Source organism: Bos indicus x Bos taurus, chromosome 11, assembly GCF_003369695.1.
Source record: "Bos indicus x Bos taurus breed Angus x Brahman F1 hybrid chromosome 11, Bos_hybrid_MaternalHap_v2.0, whole genome shotgun sequence".
Lineage (NCBI taxonomy): Eukaryota > Metazoa > Chordata > Mammalia > Artiodactyla > Bovidae > Bos > Bos indicus x Bos taurus.
Genome location: NC_040086.1, coordinates 101,463,597 through 101,482,230, shown reverse-complemented (window position 1 = coordinate 101,482,230; position 18,634 = coordinate 101,463,597). Strand labels below are relative to the sequence as shown.

Sequence of the window (18,634 nt, the reverse complement as noted above, 5' to 3'; positions counted from 1 at the left end):
CCTAAACGTTACTGTTCAAATTTTGGTTTTAGAAATTAAATAGTTTCATGTTTTCTTGTAATTTTATATTTCTTTTTAATATTTAAGTAACTGATTTATCTGCCATTTATCTTTATGATAGAATCACATAGTCTTTCCTCTTGTTTCTGACTTCTTTCATTTAACATGTGTGTAATTCATCAATTTTGTGTATATTTTCAGTACTTGTTTTAATTGCTGTAGTATTATTTCAGTGTATAACTACATCACAGTTTTACCGTTGATGGAGATTGTTATTTTATTTTTTGGTCAAGCCATGTGGCTTGTCCTAACCACTGGACCACCAGGGAATTTCCATTAATGGGCATTTTTTCCATCAGTTTTGGTCTGAAGGTCTTCTTTTGTATCAGGAGTCCACAAGCCCAACCCCAGGTTCAGAGATTCACTAGGACAACTCACAGGAATTATATTCATGCTCATGGCTGTGACTTCTTATTGTGAAAGGATACAAAATAAAATTAGCAAATGGGACTAAGCACATGGGAGAAGTCTAAAGCAGACCAGGAGCAACCTTCAAGAGTCCTTTCCCAGTGGAGTCACACAACAGGCACTTAATTGTCCCACTAGTCAGGTGTGACAAAACATGTGACATGTTACCTACCAGGGAAACTGAGGGACTCAGTGCCTGCAACACCCTCTGCCCATTCCAGATTCATAACTTTCCAGAAGCAAAATGGGTGTTTGACATAAACCATAGAGAAAGAATTTGGCAAACAGGTTAGATGCAGTGCACCATTGTCATCAGTGAATGAGAACTGTCTGGAAATCCAAGTTCTTAGATGCCAATGTGAGGGGGGCAACTTGTAAGCTTTCTGAGGACAGAAGAAGCCTCAGGCCTGCTATGTTAATAACTCTTCTACGCATAGCATTTTATGAATAATGCCACTGTGGTCATTCATGTGTCTCTAGTGTCATGTGAGGGCATTTTTGTAGTCTTGTCTCCTGAAATGAGTTGTATGAGTTCAACTGAAGTAGATAATGCCAAGCCAGTTTATACAGAAATTATGCACCCCCATCAGTGTATGGAAGTCACATTGTTCCATGTTTATACCAACACATTTGTATCGATTGTGCTATTAATTTAACCTGTTACTGTGTGCGTACTAATGGCCATTTGTGGTTTTATTTTGCTATCAATGAACTTGAGCCCCTTTTTATATATTTAGTAGATGCTTAAGTAACCTCTTTGGGGAAGCCAAAAGACTTGTTCATTTTCTGTTGTCTTTCTCTTACTGATTTGTAATGAGTTCTTTGTATAATTTGGATATAAACCGTTCTCCCACTTTGGCTTGCATTATGACTCTCATAGAGATGTCTTTAAAATTCTTGTTTAGAATTTATTTTTAGCATAACAAATGCATTTGTGTATTTTTTTATGGAATGCTCTATGACTCATTGAAGAAACCTTTCCCTTCTGCACGTCATATATATATTATCTTAACATCTAGAACTGGTGCCAGCAAATAACAGCTTGCACATCTACCCCATATCTTGTTTTTATATTGCCCTAGAGTAAAGTTTTTGTATATTTTTAAAAGGTTTTGAAAAAAAGATGGTGATGATGAATATGTAGCAGATTCCATATGTGGCCTGCAAAGAAAAATCTGGCTCTTTACAGAAAGTTTACCAATCCCTTTTCTAGAGGCTTCACTGTTTTGTCAACCTGGAATCGATTTTGTGCATGAGTAAGATGTAGGGGCCATGTTTCATTTTTTTCCCCTAATGGAGATGTAATTATCCCACTACTGTTAATTGAAAAGACTATCCTTTCTTCATGGTCTGTAGTGCCATGTTTGCCATAAATCTAGTGGCTATTTAATGCACTGATATTTTCTGGACGCCTTTCTCTATTGGATCATTTGCCTACCTCAGTGCCCATGTCACATTGCTTGATTAGTTAAGCTTTAGAATAAGTCTTAGTAAACAAGTCCTCTTAGCTTGTTTTGCCTTATGAGTACATTGGCTATTCTTGTCCCTTTGCATTCCTGTGTAAGTTTTAGAGGAAGAAAAATGTTGAAGTTTGTTGAAAATTGGCAAAGTTGGTACTAAACTTTTTAATTAGAGCGTGCTGTTTTCCCAGCCCCATTTATTTTACTGCTGTCCTTTCCCCTTGTTTGAAATGCCACCAGTAGGCTCAGAATGCTTCTATGTACTTGGATATTTGTTTCCAGGTTTTCTCTGGGGATTTTGAAAGTAGAGCACAAAAGTGGGAATTTTTTGATTAAAAACTAAGGTAAGTTTCAAGGAAAGGAAATTTATTAGCTCCTTTTGAATATTATGACTTCATCTATTTTGGTGTTGTAGCAGTAAATTTTTAAGAAAAACTTTGTAATACTCTGTGATCAATATTTGAAAATGCCCACTGGCTTAGACCATCATTTTTGAAGTGTGTATGCTACTTGCTTGAACTCTTAGTACAAGGGTTTAATATCCTTTAGTTAATCTTATGTATATTTATTCTGTTAGAATAAATGCTGACTTCTTACTGTTTTACAGTTTATCTTGAGGAATGTGAGCTAGCTAAACAGCTTCATCCAAGGGAAAATGATTTGGTGTTTTTGGTTCCTGAAAGACTCAATGAGGAGAAGAAAGATTTAGAGTGGAGTCACCTGGAGGATGCCTGTGAATATTATTGTGGCTATGTTCATAAATTCCGTCGTACTTCAGTCAGTGAGTACCTAGTGAGACTCTGTAGAGAAGTCTGTCAGAAACTTGTCTTCTCATTTCCTTCTAAATTAGGCTTTACCAGCCATGTATTTGCTGTACATTTAGCTGATGTACATTTATCAGACTTGTGTTTGTGAGGCTGATGATTTATTTACCTTTCCAAGACCTCTCTTAGATTTTCTAGACTCAGCTGGAAAAGGCCCAGTATTTCTTGCTTTAGACTTCAGATTTAAAAGTGTTCTTTTGTAATGTCTTCTTTTCCTTCTAGTAAATTTCTTCATCTGTCAGTGTTTGTTATAAAACATAATTTGCAAGCCATCTGTTTGTTAAATCACATTCCAGCTTTGGTTTTCTGGCTAATTATTAATGAGCAGACCAAAGATGTAACTAACTGTAAGGCACCTTGAGCGCTTTACTGTTTCTGTCACTTTCCTCCACTGTGTTGTAGGGGCTTCTCTCCCTAAGGGAGCATAACAGAAATAATGTTAGCTTGAATTTAAGGAGTACCAACTATGTGCCACACAGTGTGCCCTGTCCTTCCTGTGCACATTTACTATCTTTTCCCAGAGCCCTGCAAAGCAGAATTAGTTGTTCCCTGCTTATTGGGATATCAGAGGTCGGGATGTGGAATAACTTACCCAAGGTCACCCTTAGTATTAAATGGTAGGTTCAGAATTGAAACCGAATTTTATTTGACTGAGAAGTCCACATTCTTTATATAAGCCAAGCTGCCCTTTTGACATTGCTGCTTTTTTTAGTCTCTCTTATGTGAAGAGAATATGATTTCGTTATTCCTTCACCTTTTTGCGTTACATCTTATAAACAGCAACAAAGCTGTTGGAGTTGAGCAGTGTGCCGTGTCGTAACTGATATGCTGTGTTTACTCTCGTGTGAGCACAGCTCAGCTCTTCATGTAGGATGCGTGTAGAAGAGGAGCTGTGGGGATACATAGCTTTGTCTGTGCTTTTGACTCTGACAGGTGGCTACATTTGCCAGAGTTCTGTTTCAAAGGTGGCCTCCTTCCCTGAGCTCTTCATGTATCTAATACTCTGCCATCTCCATTTGGAGATTATTAGGCATTTAAAATCTACTCCAAAAAGAAACACTTGATTTACTGCCTGATGTGCTGTTGCTTCAGCTTTTCCCATCATAGGATGCAGTACCTCCATTCTCCCAGTTACTCAGCCCCAGACCTCAGAGTCATGCTGGAGTCTTTCTCTCCCTCACAGGCTCCAACCAATTCATCAGGAAGTCCTGTTACTGGCCCATCCTTTGCAGTATATCCTCCATCCTGGCCCCACCTCTCCCACTATATCCTGGCCCACAGGACCATTCACTTTCACCTGGATTCACCTGGATTAAGTGGTCTTTTTGCTTTTCCCATTGTAGTGTATTCTTCATTCACCATAAGTGATTCTTTTAATGTGGGCGTTAGAGCAGGTCCCTTCCCTACACAGAGCTGTCCTGTAGCCCTTGACCTGACTCAGAGTCATTACTGCAGAGGCCTGTGAAGAGTAGCCACCAGTAGTTTCTCAGGCTTCGAGCTCGCTTCCTCCCAGCACACCAGCCTTCTCTCTGTTCCTCAATAATCCAGATACCCTGCTGCCTTTGCGGTTGCTGATTCCCTGCCTATAACATAATTTTCCAGTTATCAACATGGCTTCATTGTATTAAGACCATGCCCAAATGTCATCTTATCAGGAAGGTCTTCCCTGACTCTCTTGTCTGCATAACACTCCCTTACATCCCTCTTCACTTCCTCATCCCCCTCCTCTGCATTCTTCATGCTACTTACCATCACCTGGCATGTTTGTTTGATTACCTGCCGCCGCCTCCTAAAAAATAAGCCTCCTGAGGATAGGAATGTTGCCTGGTTTGTAGGAGCCATTCAGTAGATAAATAGTAATTTACCTTCACTGAGTAAATTATTTGAATGATGTGTAGAAAACATGTTATAAAACACTTTGTTCTGAATAACCTTTTTAACTGGACACTCTGCATTCACTGGTAACCGAGATTGCTTTTTCTCTATCTTGGTAACAGTGCATAATGGGAAATTTGAGTGTTCGGTTTCCATCCAGACTCAAGATAATTTACCAGTCAATTTAAATGAACTCGTGAAATGCTTTGTAATCAGCTCTCTGGTGACTACACAAAGGAAGTTGAAAGCCATGTCTTTGCTGAGTGGTCGGAACCAACTGGCCAGAGCCATTCTGAATCCAAACCCCATGGACTTCTGTACAAAAGATTTACCAACTGCAACATCTGAGAGAATTGTGAGTGATGACCATTTGATACAGGGAAAGTCAGAACATTTCATGTCACAACGTTAAAGCATCATGTTCTTTTGTCCACAGCAAAGACTTATTAGTCACAGTGTATGCCCAGTGAAATTTTTAGTGCCTAGTTTTCTTTAATGTTGTAAAGTGTGTCTTTGTGTTAGCTTACCTCAGGAAGAAGGTAGAGTGCAATAAGGAGTTGAAAATATGCTTGAAGAACAACATTAAAATATTAGGTGAACATCCTACTTTTTAGGTGGTTAAAATGCAGGAGTAAGTAGGAATAGGTTTAATGGAATGAATTTTGCATTTGAATGACCAGTGGAGCTTTTCGTACTGTTGCCGGTTTGAAGACAAAAGTTATTGTATTGTGTGAATGGATATTTCTCATTATAAAATTGTGTATAAGTTCCAGGAAATTAACACAGAGACAGGTGAAGGGAAAGAATTGTTATTTGAACCCCTTCCTTGTGTTCGGGCTTCCATGTGTTTTCTCATTCAATTCTCACCTTCTAAGGGATCCGAGATTTATATAAAAATCGGTGGAGGCTGAAGTCTGGAGAGGTGAGTTTGGAAACACAGCTTGAGAGTGAAACTGAGGTGTAGACTCAGAGCTGAACCAAGATCCTCTCCACTCTGTCACTTGTGTTAGGAAAGAAAGTCTTGGAATGGTTTTACTGTCTAGGGAGAGAATTGACTAAAATGGGAAGAATCAGAGAATAAATAAAAAGAAGAGTACAAAAACAGTTCATGATCTTTATAAGAATCACAAATAAAAATATTGTTTTATTTATAGACGGACTGAAGCCTGTAGATACTTGTAAGTGACTCTTTCCAGTAGTGAATGCGCTTCTTAGATTAAAGGTCATTTTGGAGTCTTGCCTGATCATAAAGCTTCTGTCTGATGGAGGACAGGAGCAGTTTACACAGATTTTCCCACTGTCTAGCTTTCCTGGGCAACCACAGGAAGAAAAAGTCATTCTCACTAATGTCTTTCATATAGGTTGCCTACTTAAAAGATTTCAATGAAGACCAGAAGAAAGCGATAGAAACTGCATGTGCCATGGTGAAACACTCCCCATCAGTTGCCAAGATCTGTCTGATTCATGGACCACCTGGAACAGGAAAATCAAAAACCATTGTTGGCATCCTGTACCGCCTGCTGACAGAGGTAAAGTGTTTGTGAGGGCAGCAGCATTCTTAATTGAATATATCATTTCACATCACTAGATTTAACTAACGTGTGATTAAGTACTAAAGTGCCTTTTCCCCCTTCACTTTTGTGTATCTTTTGATACTGTGTGGAACTGTATCGGATAAAGGGTTAGCAGAGATGGAGAAGGTTATAAGAAATAAAAAGGCAGAAAATACTGTTTTGTGTGCAATCACTCCTGAGGGCTAGAATGGTGGCTTTGTTAGTGGCCATAGCTGATACCAGGAGACCATCCTGGATTTATCTATCCCTGGGCTGCATTTTGGTTGGATTGGGTATTGAATAAAATCAGTGGATAATAAGGTAAGGCTCAGAAAAGTTAACGATAAAATTTTATGACTGAGTAATTTTTTTAAACTTTTTATTTTGTATTGGGATGGAGCGCTTCACAATAAGTTTTTAATATCAGTGTAAGATGCAAGAGTGAACGTTGACATTCTAGGAATCAGCAAACTAAAATGGACTGGAATGGATGAATTTAACTCAGATGACCATTATATCTACTACTGTGGGCAGGAATCCCTTAGAAGAAATGGAGTAGCCCTCATGGTCAACAGGAGTCCAAAATGCAGTACTTGGATGCAGTCTCAAAAATGACAGAATGATCTCTGTTCGTTTCCAAGGCAAACCATTCAATATCACAGTAATCCAAGTCTATGCCCCAACCAGTAACGCTGAAGAAGCTGAAGTTGAATGGTTCTATGAAGACCTACAAGACCTTTTAGAACTAACACCCAAAAAAGATGTCCTTTTCATTATAGGTGACTGGAATGCAAAAGTAGGAAGTCAAGAAACACCTAAAGTAACAGGCAAATTTGGCCTTGGAGTACGGAATGAAGCAGGGCAAAGGCTAAAAGAGTTTTGCCAAGAGAATGCACTGCTCATAGCAAACACCCTCTTCCAATGACACAAGAGAAGACTCTACACATGGACATCACCAGATGGTCAACAACGAAATCAGGTTGATTCTATTCTTTGCAGCCAAAGATGGAGAAGCTCTATACAGTCAGCAAAAACAAGACCAGGAGCTGACTGTGGCTCAGACCATGAAGTCCTTATTGCTAAATTCAGACTTAAATTGAAGAAAGTAGGGAAAATCACTAGACCATTCAGGTATGACCTAAATCAAATTCCTTATAAATATACAGTGGAATTGAGAAATAGATTTAAGGGACTAGATCTGATAGGCACAGTGCCTGATGAACTATGGATGGAGGTTTGTGACATTGTACAAGAGACAGGGTTCAAGACCATCCCCATGGAAAAGAAATGCAAAAAAGCAAAATGGCTGTCTGGGGAGGCCTTACAAATAGCTGTGAAAAGAAGAGAAGTGAAAAGCAAAGGAGAAAAGGAAAGATAAGCATCTGAATGCAGAGTTCCAAAGAATAGCAAGGAGAGATAAGAAAGCCTTCCTCAGAGATCAATGCAAAGAAATAGAGGAAAACAACAGAATGGGAAAGACTAGAGATCTCTTCAAGAAAATTAGAGATACCAAGGAAACATTTCATGCAAAGATGGGCTCTATAAAGGACAGAAATGGTATGGACCTAACAGAAGCAGAAGATATTAAGAAGAGGTGGCAAGAATACACAGAAGAACTGTACAAAAAAGGTCTTCACGACCCAGATAATCACTATGGTGTGATCACTGACCTAGAGCCAGACATCCTGGAATGTGAAGTCAAGTGGGCCTTAGAAAGCATCACTACGAACAAAGCTAGTGGAGGTGATGGAATTCCAGTGGAGCTATTTCAAATCCTGAAAGATGATGCTGTGAAAGTGCTACACTCAATATGCCAGCAAATTTGGAAAACAGCAGTGGCCACAAGACTGGAAAAGGTCAGTGTTCACTCCAATCCTAAAGAAAGGCAATGCTAAAGAATGCTCAAACTACCGCACAATTACATCATCTCATACGCTAGTAAAGTAATACTCAAAATTCTCCAAGCCAGGCTTCAGCAATACGTGAACTGTGAACTTCCAGATGTTCAAGCTGGTTTTAGAAAAGGCAGAGGAACCAGAGACCAAATTGCCAACATCCGCTGGATCATGGAAAAAGCAAGAGAGTTCCAGAAAAACCTCTATTTCTGCTTTATTGACTATGCCAAAGCCTTTGTCTGAATCACAATAAACTGTGGAACATTCTTCAAGAGATGGGAATACCAGACCACCTGACCTGCCTCTTGAGAAACCTATATGCAGGTCAGGAAGCAACAGTTACAACTGGACATGGAGCAACAGACTGGTTCCAAATAGGAAAAGGAGTACGTCAAGGCTGTATATCGTCACCCTGCTTATTTAACTTCTATGCAGAGTACATCATGAGAAACGCTGGGCTGGAAGAAGCACAAGCTGGAATCAAGATTGCCGGGAGAAATTATCAATCACCTCAGATATGCAGATGACACCATCCTTATGGCAGAAAGGGAAGAGGAACTAAAAAGCCTCTTGATGAAAGTGAAAGTGGAGAGTGAAAAAGTTGGCTTAAAGCTCAACATTCAGAAAACGAAGATCACGGCATCTGGTCCCATCACTTCATGGGAAATAGAAGGGGAAACAGTGGAAACAGTGTCAGACTTTATATTTTGGGGCCCCAAAATCACTGCACATGGTGATTGCAGCCATGAAATTAAGACGCTTACTCCTTGGAAGGAAAGTTACGACCAACCTGGATAGCATATTGAAAAGCAGAGACATTACTTTGCCAACAAAGGTCCGTCTAATCAAGGGTATGGTTTTTCTAGTGGTCATGTATGGATGTGAGAGTTGGACTGTGAAGAAGGCTGAGCACTGAAGAATTGATGCTTTTGAACTGTGGTGTTGGAGAAGACTCTTGAGAGTCCCTTGGACTGCAAGGAGATCCAACCAGTCCATTCTGAAGCAGATCAGCCCTGGGAATTCTTTGGAAGGAATGATGCTAAAGCTGAAACTCCAGTACTTTGGCCACCTCATGCGAAGAGCTGACTCATTGGAAAACACTGATGCTGGGAGGGATTGGGGGCAGGAGGAGAAGGGGATAACAGAGGATTAGATGGCTGGATGGCATCACCGACTTGATGGACATGAGTCTGAGTGAACTCTGGGAGTTGGTGACGGACAGGGAGGCCTGATGTGCTGTGATACATGGGGCGCAGAGTTGTACATGAATGAGCGACTGAACTGAAATGAAGATGCAGGTGCTTTTTATTTTTATTATAGGAACTTTTGAATATATGTGAAAGTAGGAAAGAACTATAACATTGTGTAATAGAACTCATCAGGACTTTTTGTTTGATGCAAATTGCAGAACCAGAGGAGGGGGTATTCAGATGAAAACTCCAACGCCAAAATCAAGCAAAACCGTGTCCTCGTATGTGCTCCTTCCAATGCAGCTGTTGATGAACTTATGAAAAAAATTATCCTTGAATTCAAAGAAAAGTGTAAAGACAAGAAGAATCCTATGGGTATGATATTTATGTAGGCTTTTAATTTGTTTTCAGTGTTTAGTGTGGGGAGCTTTGAATGACAAAAAGTGAGCCAGTTCTGGCTTATTGACATCTCCCGAATTTCGTTCATGTGGCCTTCCAGGACAGTGCTTCTCTCACAGTGTGGCTTGTGACCAGTCACTGGATTGTGAAATCAGTTTAGGGAGATCAGAACCAGCATACTTACATAAGATAGAACAGAATAGAGGGAAACAGAAAAGATTAGAGCATAGTTAATGAGCGGGGTAAGTAGTATTCTGTGAAACCTGTTTTACTGGTGAAGTGTGAGTGTACTGCTTTCAGTACAATGTAAAGTGTACCTCATAAAAGCGCTGGTCTAGCGTCAGCAGCAGCAGCAGCAGCAGCAGCAGCGTGATACACCTAGAAGTGAAAATGCTGGGTTGAAGGATTTGTGCATCTTCTAGATAGTGCCAGATCCTTCTAGAAAGTGGTTGTGTCAGATCCCACACTGAGAACAGTGCCCAGACAGTGGGCAGGGTGCTGTTTTCACTTTCCTTTTCCTGAGGAGGGGTAATAAGCACTTTTTCAGGTGTCCATTGACAACACGACAAGGCTGGATGAAGGTGGGACAAATGCCGGGTCTAGGTTTTAACTTTTTTGGTTAGAAAATGACATCTCTGTCGGTAAAGAGAGCTTTTTTCTTTATTTTTCAGTACTTTTTTTTTTTTTCCAATGCATGTGATATATATGTTTGTGGGATTTGGTTTATATCCTTTATTGGGTTAAAGAAGTCCGTTTTTCATTAGCTTTTTTTTATGAATGGGTGCTGAATTTTATACAGACATTTATTTGCAATGTTTTGTGTAAGTGATTATCTGTTCCTTGAAAGTTAATCTGTTTTTAGTATTGTTTTGGTGTTTGTTGTTCTCTTTTTACTTTTTGGTCTGTTTTTTGACAGATGGATAAGTTTTTGTCTGCTGAATGTCTTTAATTGTTGATTTATTCAAGTTTTCTGCATTTGAGTGACTTTTGCTAATTTTTAAATCCTTGTGTTTTGTTGTATGTGAATTAAAAAACCCAACACCTCAGCACCTGGACAGTGATGGGCTCTCATCCTTCTCCCTCCAGGGAAGCCACAGCAGCTCAGGAGCTTTCATATCTGGTTTTCACCTTTCTCTGTTTTTCGCCCCTAGGAATTTCTTTTACATCCTTCTGAGCTCACCCTGCAATTTAAAGGATTCTGTTTTAATTTCTGAAGTATTTTGAGGTGCTTAGAGTGGGTATAAATCTCATCACCTTTCTGGCAGATAATCAACTTAGCAGTTTTGAAACTTTCAAGTAAATGTTGGCCAGAGAAGATGGCTTCAAATTTAGAAGGAGCTGAACTAGGAATACAGATACATGTAGACAACTGTATAATAAATTGTTAATTTATTCATTCAGCACGTTTACTGTATTTACTGTGTGCCAGCTGCTGTTCTAGGCAGTGACCAAAACAAAACCTGATTCTCTGGGGCTTGGGATTCAGGGAAAGGAGACAGCAAGCAAGTCACATGACATGTTAGGTTGGGAGAGGTGCTAATAAATACTGCTTGGTTGATGTTATTTAGTTCAGTGAAGCAGTGGGAGATTTTTAGACTAAATAATACCTGAGTGTACTAACCTAGAATTAAAAATGTGGTTAGTAAACCAGTTCAAATGATGCTGACAGTTTTTGAAATTACCAGAATTTCCAGCACCTTCTGTCCCTTAGATCCTGAGGTGGCATTGTGATGTGGAGCAGAGTTTCAGAACCTTGGTTCTGAGTATTCTACAGAAAAGGATTTGGTTGGTGGTCCCAAAAGATTTCATTTGGGGAATTCAGACATGTATTAAAAGATAAACATCTTCATTTTTGAAATATCCTGAGGTTAAGAAATCTGTTTATTTTTAACTCAGCCATTTTCCAAACGAATTTTACCATGGATTGTTGAATAGAACATAGTTTGAGGAACAGTAGTGTAATAGAATCTCATCTCTGCTATATACTATTTGTGAAACCCCAGGCAATGGCACCCCACTCCAGTACTCTTGCCTGGAAAATCCCATGGACGGAGGGGCCTGGAGGGCTGCAGTCCTTGGGGTCGCTAGGAGTCGGACACGACTGAGCGACTTCACTTTATTTTTTCACTTTCATGCATTGGAGAAGGAAATGGCAACGCACTCCAGTGTTCTTCCCTGGAGAATCCCAGAGACGGGGGAGCCTGGTGGGCTGCTGTCTATGGGGTCACACAGAGTCGGACGACTGAAGCGACTTAGCAGCAGTAGCAGTAGCTTTTATTAGGCGGAAATAAGTCCTTGTCTTTTAGGGGTTTTTATAAAGCTTTATCTAAAAGGATATATGTGGAGCCTTTAGCACAGTTCCAGATGTCTGGTTGATTAATAGTTCATGTTAGCTCCCTTCTCTGATTGTTAATATTTTGCTAAAAAACAGTTATTATGTACAGAGATTGGCAGTGTTCTTACTAATCTCTGTGTGACTTTTATCAACAGGAAACTGTGGAGATATAAATTTAGTACGTCTAGGTCCAGAAAAGTCTATTAATAATGAGGTCCTGAAATTCAGTTTGGACAGTCAAGTTAACCACAGAATGAGTAAGTATGCAATAAAGGTATATACTAATTTATTTTTTTCTTGTTGTATAGTTGGCTTGGGCATTAAAGGTAATTTGGAGACCCTAGAAATAGTCTGATTTTGAAAGCTAGTTTTCCTTCTCATTGTGTGTGAATATGTATATATTTGTTAGAATGAGCAATTCTTTGTCTTTTTATTTTCTTTAAAGAAAAAGACTTACCGTCTCATGTTCAGGAGATGCACAAAAGAAAGGAATTTCTTGATCGTCAACTTGATGAACTTTCCCGCCAGCGTGCTTTATGCCGAGGTGGAAGGGAATCGCAGGTATCTAAACATTTCTTGATCAGTGTTTATAACAGCTCATAGATAAACTAGTTGAGTATTTGATGCTGTTCTTTTGTTGTGAAATAGTATATAATTTGTGTAAAAGATGTATACAAAAATGGTATCTTTACATTAGGAGTTAAACGTTTTTTTAAAGGACCAGATAGTAAATATTTTAGACTTTACAGGCCTATGTAGAGTCTCTTAGCCACTCAACTCTGCTGTTGTAGCCTGAAGACAGCAGCAGTTGGTAACAGGTAAATGATGTGCCAAGGGTTGGCCTGCTAGGCAGACAGGAAGAGCCAACCTACAATACCTTGGACAGATCTGCATCTTAAATACAGTATTAAGAATTTATCAGACTTCCCTGGTGGTCCAGTGGTTAAGAATCTGAGCTTTCCACTGCAGAGCGTACAGGTTCAATCCCTGGCTGAGGAACTAAGATCCCACATACTTCACTGTGTGGTCAAAAAAAGAGAATTTATCTAATTCAGTTCAGTTGCTCAGTCGTGTCTGACTCTGCGACCCCATGAATCGCAGCTCGCCAGGCCTCCCTGTCCATCACCAACTCCTGGAGTTCACCCAAACTCACGTCCATCGAGTCGGTGATGCCATCCAGCCATCTCATCCTCTGTCGTCCCCTTCTCCTCCTGCCCCCAATCCCTCCCAGCATTGGAGTCTTTTCCAGTGAGTCAACTCTTCGCATGAGGTGGCCAAAGTACTGGAGTTTCAGCTTTAGCATCAGTCCTTCCAAAGAACACCCAGGGCTGATCTCCTTCAGAATGGACTGGTTGGATCTCCTTGCAGTCCAAGGGACTCTCAAGAGTCTTCTCCAACACCACAATTCAAAAGCATCAATTCTTCGGTGCCCAGCTTTCTTCACAGTCCAACTCTCACATCCACACATGACCACTGGAAAAACCATACCCTTGACTAGACAGACCTTTGTTGGCAAAGTAATGTCTCTGCTTTTCAGTGTGCTATCTAGGTTGGTCATAACTTTTCTTCCAAGGAGTAAGCGTCTTAATTTCATGGCTGCAATCACCATCTGCAGTGATTTTGGAGCCCCCCAAAATAAAGTCTGACACTGTTTCCACTGTTTCCCCATCTATTTCCCATGAAGTGATGGGACCAGATGCCGTGATCTTCGTTTTCTGAATGTTGAGCTTTAAGCCAACTGTTTCACTCTCCACTTTCACTTTCATCAAGAGGCTTTTTAGTTCCTCTTCACTTTCTGCCATAAGGGTGGTATCATCTGCATATCTGAGGTTATTGATATTTCTCCTGGCAATCTTGATTCCAGCTTGTGCTTCTTCCAGCCCAGCGTTTCTCATGATGTACTCTGCATAGAAGTTAAATAAGCAGGGTGACAATATACAGCCTTGACGTACTCCTTTTCCTATTTGGAACCAGTCTGTTGTTCCATGTCCAGTTGTAACTGTTGCTTCCTGACCTGCATATAGGTTTCTCAAGAGGCAGGTCAGGTGGTCTGGTATTCCCATCTCTTGAAGAATTTTCCACAGTTTAATCTGATTCACGCAGTCAAAGGCTTTGGCATATAAAGCAGAAATAGAGGTTTTTCTGGAACTCTTCCTTTTTCCATGATCCAGCAGATGTTGGCAATTTGATCTCTGGTTCCTCTGCCTTTTCTAAAACCAGCTTGAACATCTGGAAGTTCACGGTTCATGTATTGCTGAAGCCTGGCTTGGAGAATTTTGAGCATTACTTTACTAGCGTGTGAGATGAGTGCAGTTATGCGGTAGTTCGAGCATTCTTTGGCATTGCCTTTCTTTGGGATTGGAGTGAACACTGACCTTTTCCAGTCTTGTGGCCACTGCTGAGTTTTCCAAATTTGCTGGCATATTGAGTGCAGCACTTTCACAGCATCATCTTTCAGGATTTGAAATAGCTCCACTGGAATTCCATCACCTCCACTAGCTTTGTTCGTAGTGATGCTTTCTAAGGCCCACTTGACTTCACATTCCAGGATGTCTGGCTAATTAACACCTACTGAATGGAATGTGGAGTGTTAGTTGTTGGGTTGCTGGGTAATGAGCTGAGGTTTAAAAACAGACCACAGGAGAAGTTGCAATAGATTTATTACTCACAGGTCCTGGAGGAGGTACATAGCATACCTTGAGGGGCCACGCAGGAGGTCCATGCAGAGTGCAGACAGAAGCAGGCCCTGGGCCACATATCTCTATCAGGGTCCATGGGTGGAGTGTTTTGACATATCCAGACTAGGGCTGAATTGGGCAGTTTGAATGGAAAGAGCAGGCTTTTGGTAAGTTTCTTGGAGGGTTTTATTTCAAGGTCACGTATAAGGCATACAGGTGCTGGAAGGAAACAGCATTGACAAGAGCGAACGTTTGCTGGTGACTCTCTGGGTGCTATATAAGACATTTGCAAGAGTGAGGGGCGAGTGTCAGTTTGAAGTCACAGCAGGCACCTTGCCAAACACAATGGATGTCAGGGCAGCAGTGCCCTGGAGTAGCTTAGCTGAACTCTGATACACAGTAGTATAGAGAGACTGGTAGGGGAAACACACTGGGCGAATCAGTTTTTCATTGGTAAAGTACTGGCTCTTCTTTTTGAAATGTGAGGCAGTTCATTGGAAAGCGTTTTAAAATGCTTAGTTTAATGATAGCAGTCTAATTTTTTCCAGAGGCAAGAATTAGATGGAAAAATTGCCAGAGTTTCAAAAGAAAGGCAGGAGCTTGCTTCTAAAATTAAAGAGGTAAGTAGTTCATCTGTAGCATTTTCCTGGCATTTCTTTTTTGAAATTATGAAATAGTTCATTCAGACAGCCTATGGTCTTTTCTCAGTTACATTTAAAATCTGAGAATTCCCGGTTGTCCAGTGATTAGGACTCTGCACGTCCATGCAGAAGATGTGAATCCAGTCCCTTTTTCAGGGAACTCAGATCCCTCAAGCTGCATGTGTGGTCAAAATGTATATAAATCAATAAAATTTTTTTATAATGAAAAATTAATATCAAGCATATACAAAAATAGAGAAAATGGTGTAACTGCTTGTACATTTATAGTTTTTTCTGAAAGTCAGTGTTCTACTCTCCCACCCAGAAATTTATGGTAATTGTCATATGAATAATTAATGAAACTAAATTTGTAGGGTTTTCCTGTATTAAAAATAAAGAAGAAAGAAAATTACATGTCTGAATTCAGGTAGACCAACAGTGACTGGGATGTGGCACAAGAAAAGTGCCTTTTTTCCCTCAATTTTTAGCTGAAAGCATAAGCTCTTTTTACTTGTTTTTGATCACAAAAATTCTTTTATAGCATGTATAACTTTTCCCCCAGTATTCTTTGGATATAAAAATATCAACTCAAGTTTAGGTGAGTCGAAGCTAGAATGGCCAGCATAGAGCCCTAATGAAATGAACTGGGGGTAAGGGAGAGAGGGTACTATGAACTGGTAATGGCATTTGTATTTTTGAGCTGAGATTTTTCTCTTGAATATATTTTTGACTTCTGTGTGGCTAAATGAATATAGTTCAATTTAATGCATATTTCCACTAGCAGTTTATTTCAATTAAAAATTATGTGCTGCTGCTGCTGCTGCTAAGTCGCTTCAGTCGTGTCCGACACTGTGCGACCCCATAGATGGCAGCCCACCAGGCTCCCCCGTCCCTGGGATTCTCCAGGCAAGAACACTAGAGTGGGTTGCCATTTCCTTCTCCAATAAAAATTACGTGGAAAGCTATTAAAGTTTAAACTCAGCCCAAAATTAATCTTTCCATATTTCAGGATGAAGTCTTTGTTTACTGGTGTTACGGTTTTTTGCCACTGATCACATTGTTCTGTGGGTTGTTAAATTAATTGCACTTGCAGTTTGACCATGATGCTGGCTGTATGGAGAGGGATATGGCAGTTAGCATATGAGCACTGGAGGGAGGGCCACAGCTGCCACCACCACCTCACAGACCTGCCTCCAAGAGTGCAGGTTTGAGTCTGTCATATGCTCAGCTCCAGCTTTTCAGGAGCAGAAATAGACTAACTGAATCTCTGATGAGACTCAGTCTCCATCTCAGTTTATTCCATTATATAGACGTGGACCAAGGTGGTCGTTAGTTCTGTGGGAGTAAAGTGCTCATGAGTGTCACAGGTGTTTTTGTTGGTACTGGTTCTTATAAAAGAAGGAATAAGGTTACATGCTAAAACTAACAGAAAAGGGTATGTTCAGGCTTAGTTTTGTTCCTGGTTTTACTCAGATAATTGCTTCACAGTTCAGTAGAATTATTTAGTCTTTCTTATTCTGATACCTTCCCACATACATCAGGCTGTAAGAATTTTAAGTTTACTTTGACCAAATTAAACCCTGAATAAATTTTTCTTAACGTGCTGAAATCACGTTCCGAGATTAGACTCCCCTGCAGACTGTCCTCTCTGATGGCTTCTGAGTACCTTGAGTGCTGCTGTTTCCTAGATTGCAGGTTCCCACCTGACATTTACTGAACATTTTTCTGCCACATAAGTGGCAAGTGTGTTACAGTGCAAAGAGGCCTATCATAGTGAAGAAGTTTTTAGATACAAGTGAACATTGATGAACTTTTATTCTCTTAGGTTCAAGGACGCCCACAGAAGACTCAGAGCATCATCATCTTAGAGTCACACATCATTTGCTGCACCCTGAGCACGAGTGGTGGCTTGCTGCTCGAGGCTGCTTTCCGTGGGCAAGGAGGCGTCCCCTTCAGCTGTGTCATCGTTGATGAGGTCAGTGAGCAGTTGGCCATATAGCTCTTGCCTAGTGCTGTGAGGAGGAAGTCCTAGGTGAAGAGTGGCTGCCAAGATGTTGACATAGTGGCCTTTTTGCATCTGATTTTGATCTGCTCTTAAACATGTGTATTCCTGTATGTTGAAATATGCTGCTAATAAACCACCATGATGAAAACTGCTTTTCTAGTATTGGAATTATAGTCTTAGGTATTCCTGATCTTAACAAAATCCATCCCAAGGATTGTCTAGCTCCTGCTTAGAATATCTCTGGTTACCTTTTGAAGCATTTTTAATATAATTGGATAGCTCTGAGCACCATATTTTCAGCTTTTCATCCTAATTCCTAGTTCATTCATTGAGCAAGTATTTATTGGTTACCCACTGTTTGCTAGAATCTAGAGCCAGAAGACAAAAAGAGATGGAAAATGAAGAATAAAGAACCCGTTCAGGAGATCCGAGATCCACTATTCACCAAAATGAAGGAATAGAAAAGATGATGAAATAGTTGAAGGAAATATTGCCAAATTGAAGTGAAGCTTGAGGGTTGCAAATGTGAAGTGGCCTCCTGAGGAGGAGAGCGGGCGGGCGGGTGGGGCACGCCGAAACACAACCCTGTCGGGCACACGTCCAGCGGGAACAGACAGACCGACCGGGGACAGGACTTGGCCCTTGCAGTTTATGGCTGCTTCCCAAGTGATAGTGGCACCTGAAAGATGGCTGACTTCCACAATGTATGTGTGTTGGGGCAGGGGGGTTGTTTTGGGTTTTTTTCCCCCTCCAAGCATTTAGAATGTTCTTATTGTTTTCTAATCAAAGAAAATCTTTATTTTTGATATTTGGTGCAGAAGGAGAAGGTGTACGTTTTTGAATGGCTAAGACTTTCCTTATGAATTACACTGTATATGGATAAAAAGTAACAGAGAAAACTGTGACTGTATCTCCGTTCTATACTTTCTTACCAAGGCTGGACAGTCTTGTGAAGTTGAAACTCTTACTCCGCTCATCCATCGTTGCAACAAGCTTGTCCTCGTAGGAGACCCTAAGCAGCTCCCTCCCACAGTCATTTCCGTGGTATGTTTTTTCACATTCATGTTGCTGTAAAGTGGAAGGGGTCTTTTGGTTTTTTGTTTTGTGGGGTGGGCATCCTCCTTGGATCATCATCTCTTACTTGCAGGGAGAAATAGGGAATGGCTGAGGAAAGAGAACAGCCACTGTTTAGAGCCTTCATAGTAAAGTCTCCAAAAATATTCTTTGTTCATAATGAGCTTGTGTGTGTGTGACAGGAGCATGTAGGTGTCTTTTGACAACTTCAGAAGTTGAAGAACAGAATGTCCCATG

The 18,634-nt window shown here is 40.4% G+C and overlaps 1 protein-coding gene across 5 annotated transcripts in view; it reads left to right on the top strand.

Annotated features, from left to right (window-relative positions):
* SETX (senataxin) overlaps nucleotides 1-18,634 on the top strand; it is a 90,831-nt gene that overhangs the window by 52,225 nt on the left and 19,972 nt on the right. For 4 of the 5 annotated variants that reach the window (XM_027556646.1, XM_027556647.1, XM_027556644.1 and 1 more), the window contains 9 exons: nucleotides 2,536-2,709; nucleotides 4,750-4,982; nucleotides 5,989-6,156; nucleotides 9,484-9,640; nucleotides 12,155-12,256; nucleotides 12,445-12,560; nucleotides 15,226-15,297; nucleotides 17,144-17,293; nucleotides 18,260-18,367. In XM_027556646.1, the coding sequence (XP_027412447.1) occupies nucleotides 2,536-2,709; nucleotides 4,750-4,982; nucleotides 5,989-6,156; nucleotides 9,484-9,640; nucleotides 12,155-12,256; nucleotides 12,445-12,560; nucleotides 15,226-15,297; nucleotides 17,144-17,293; nucleotides 18,260-18,367 (1,280 nt within the window). The other variant, XM_027556649.1, reaches the window with a different exon arrangement.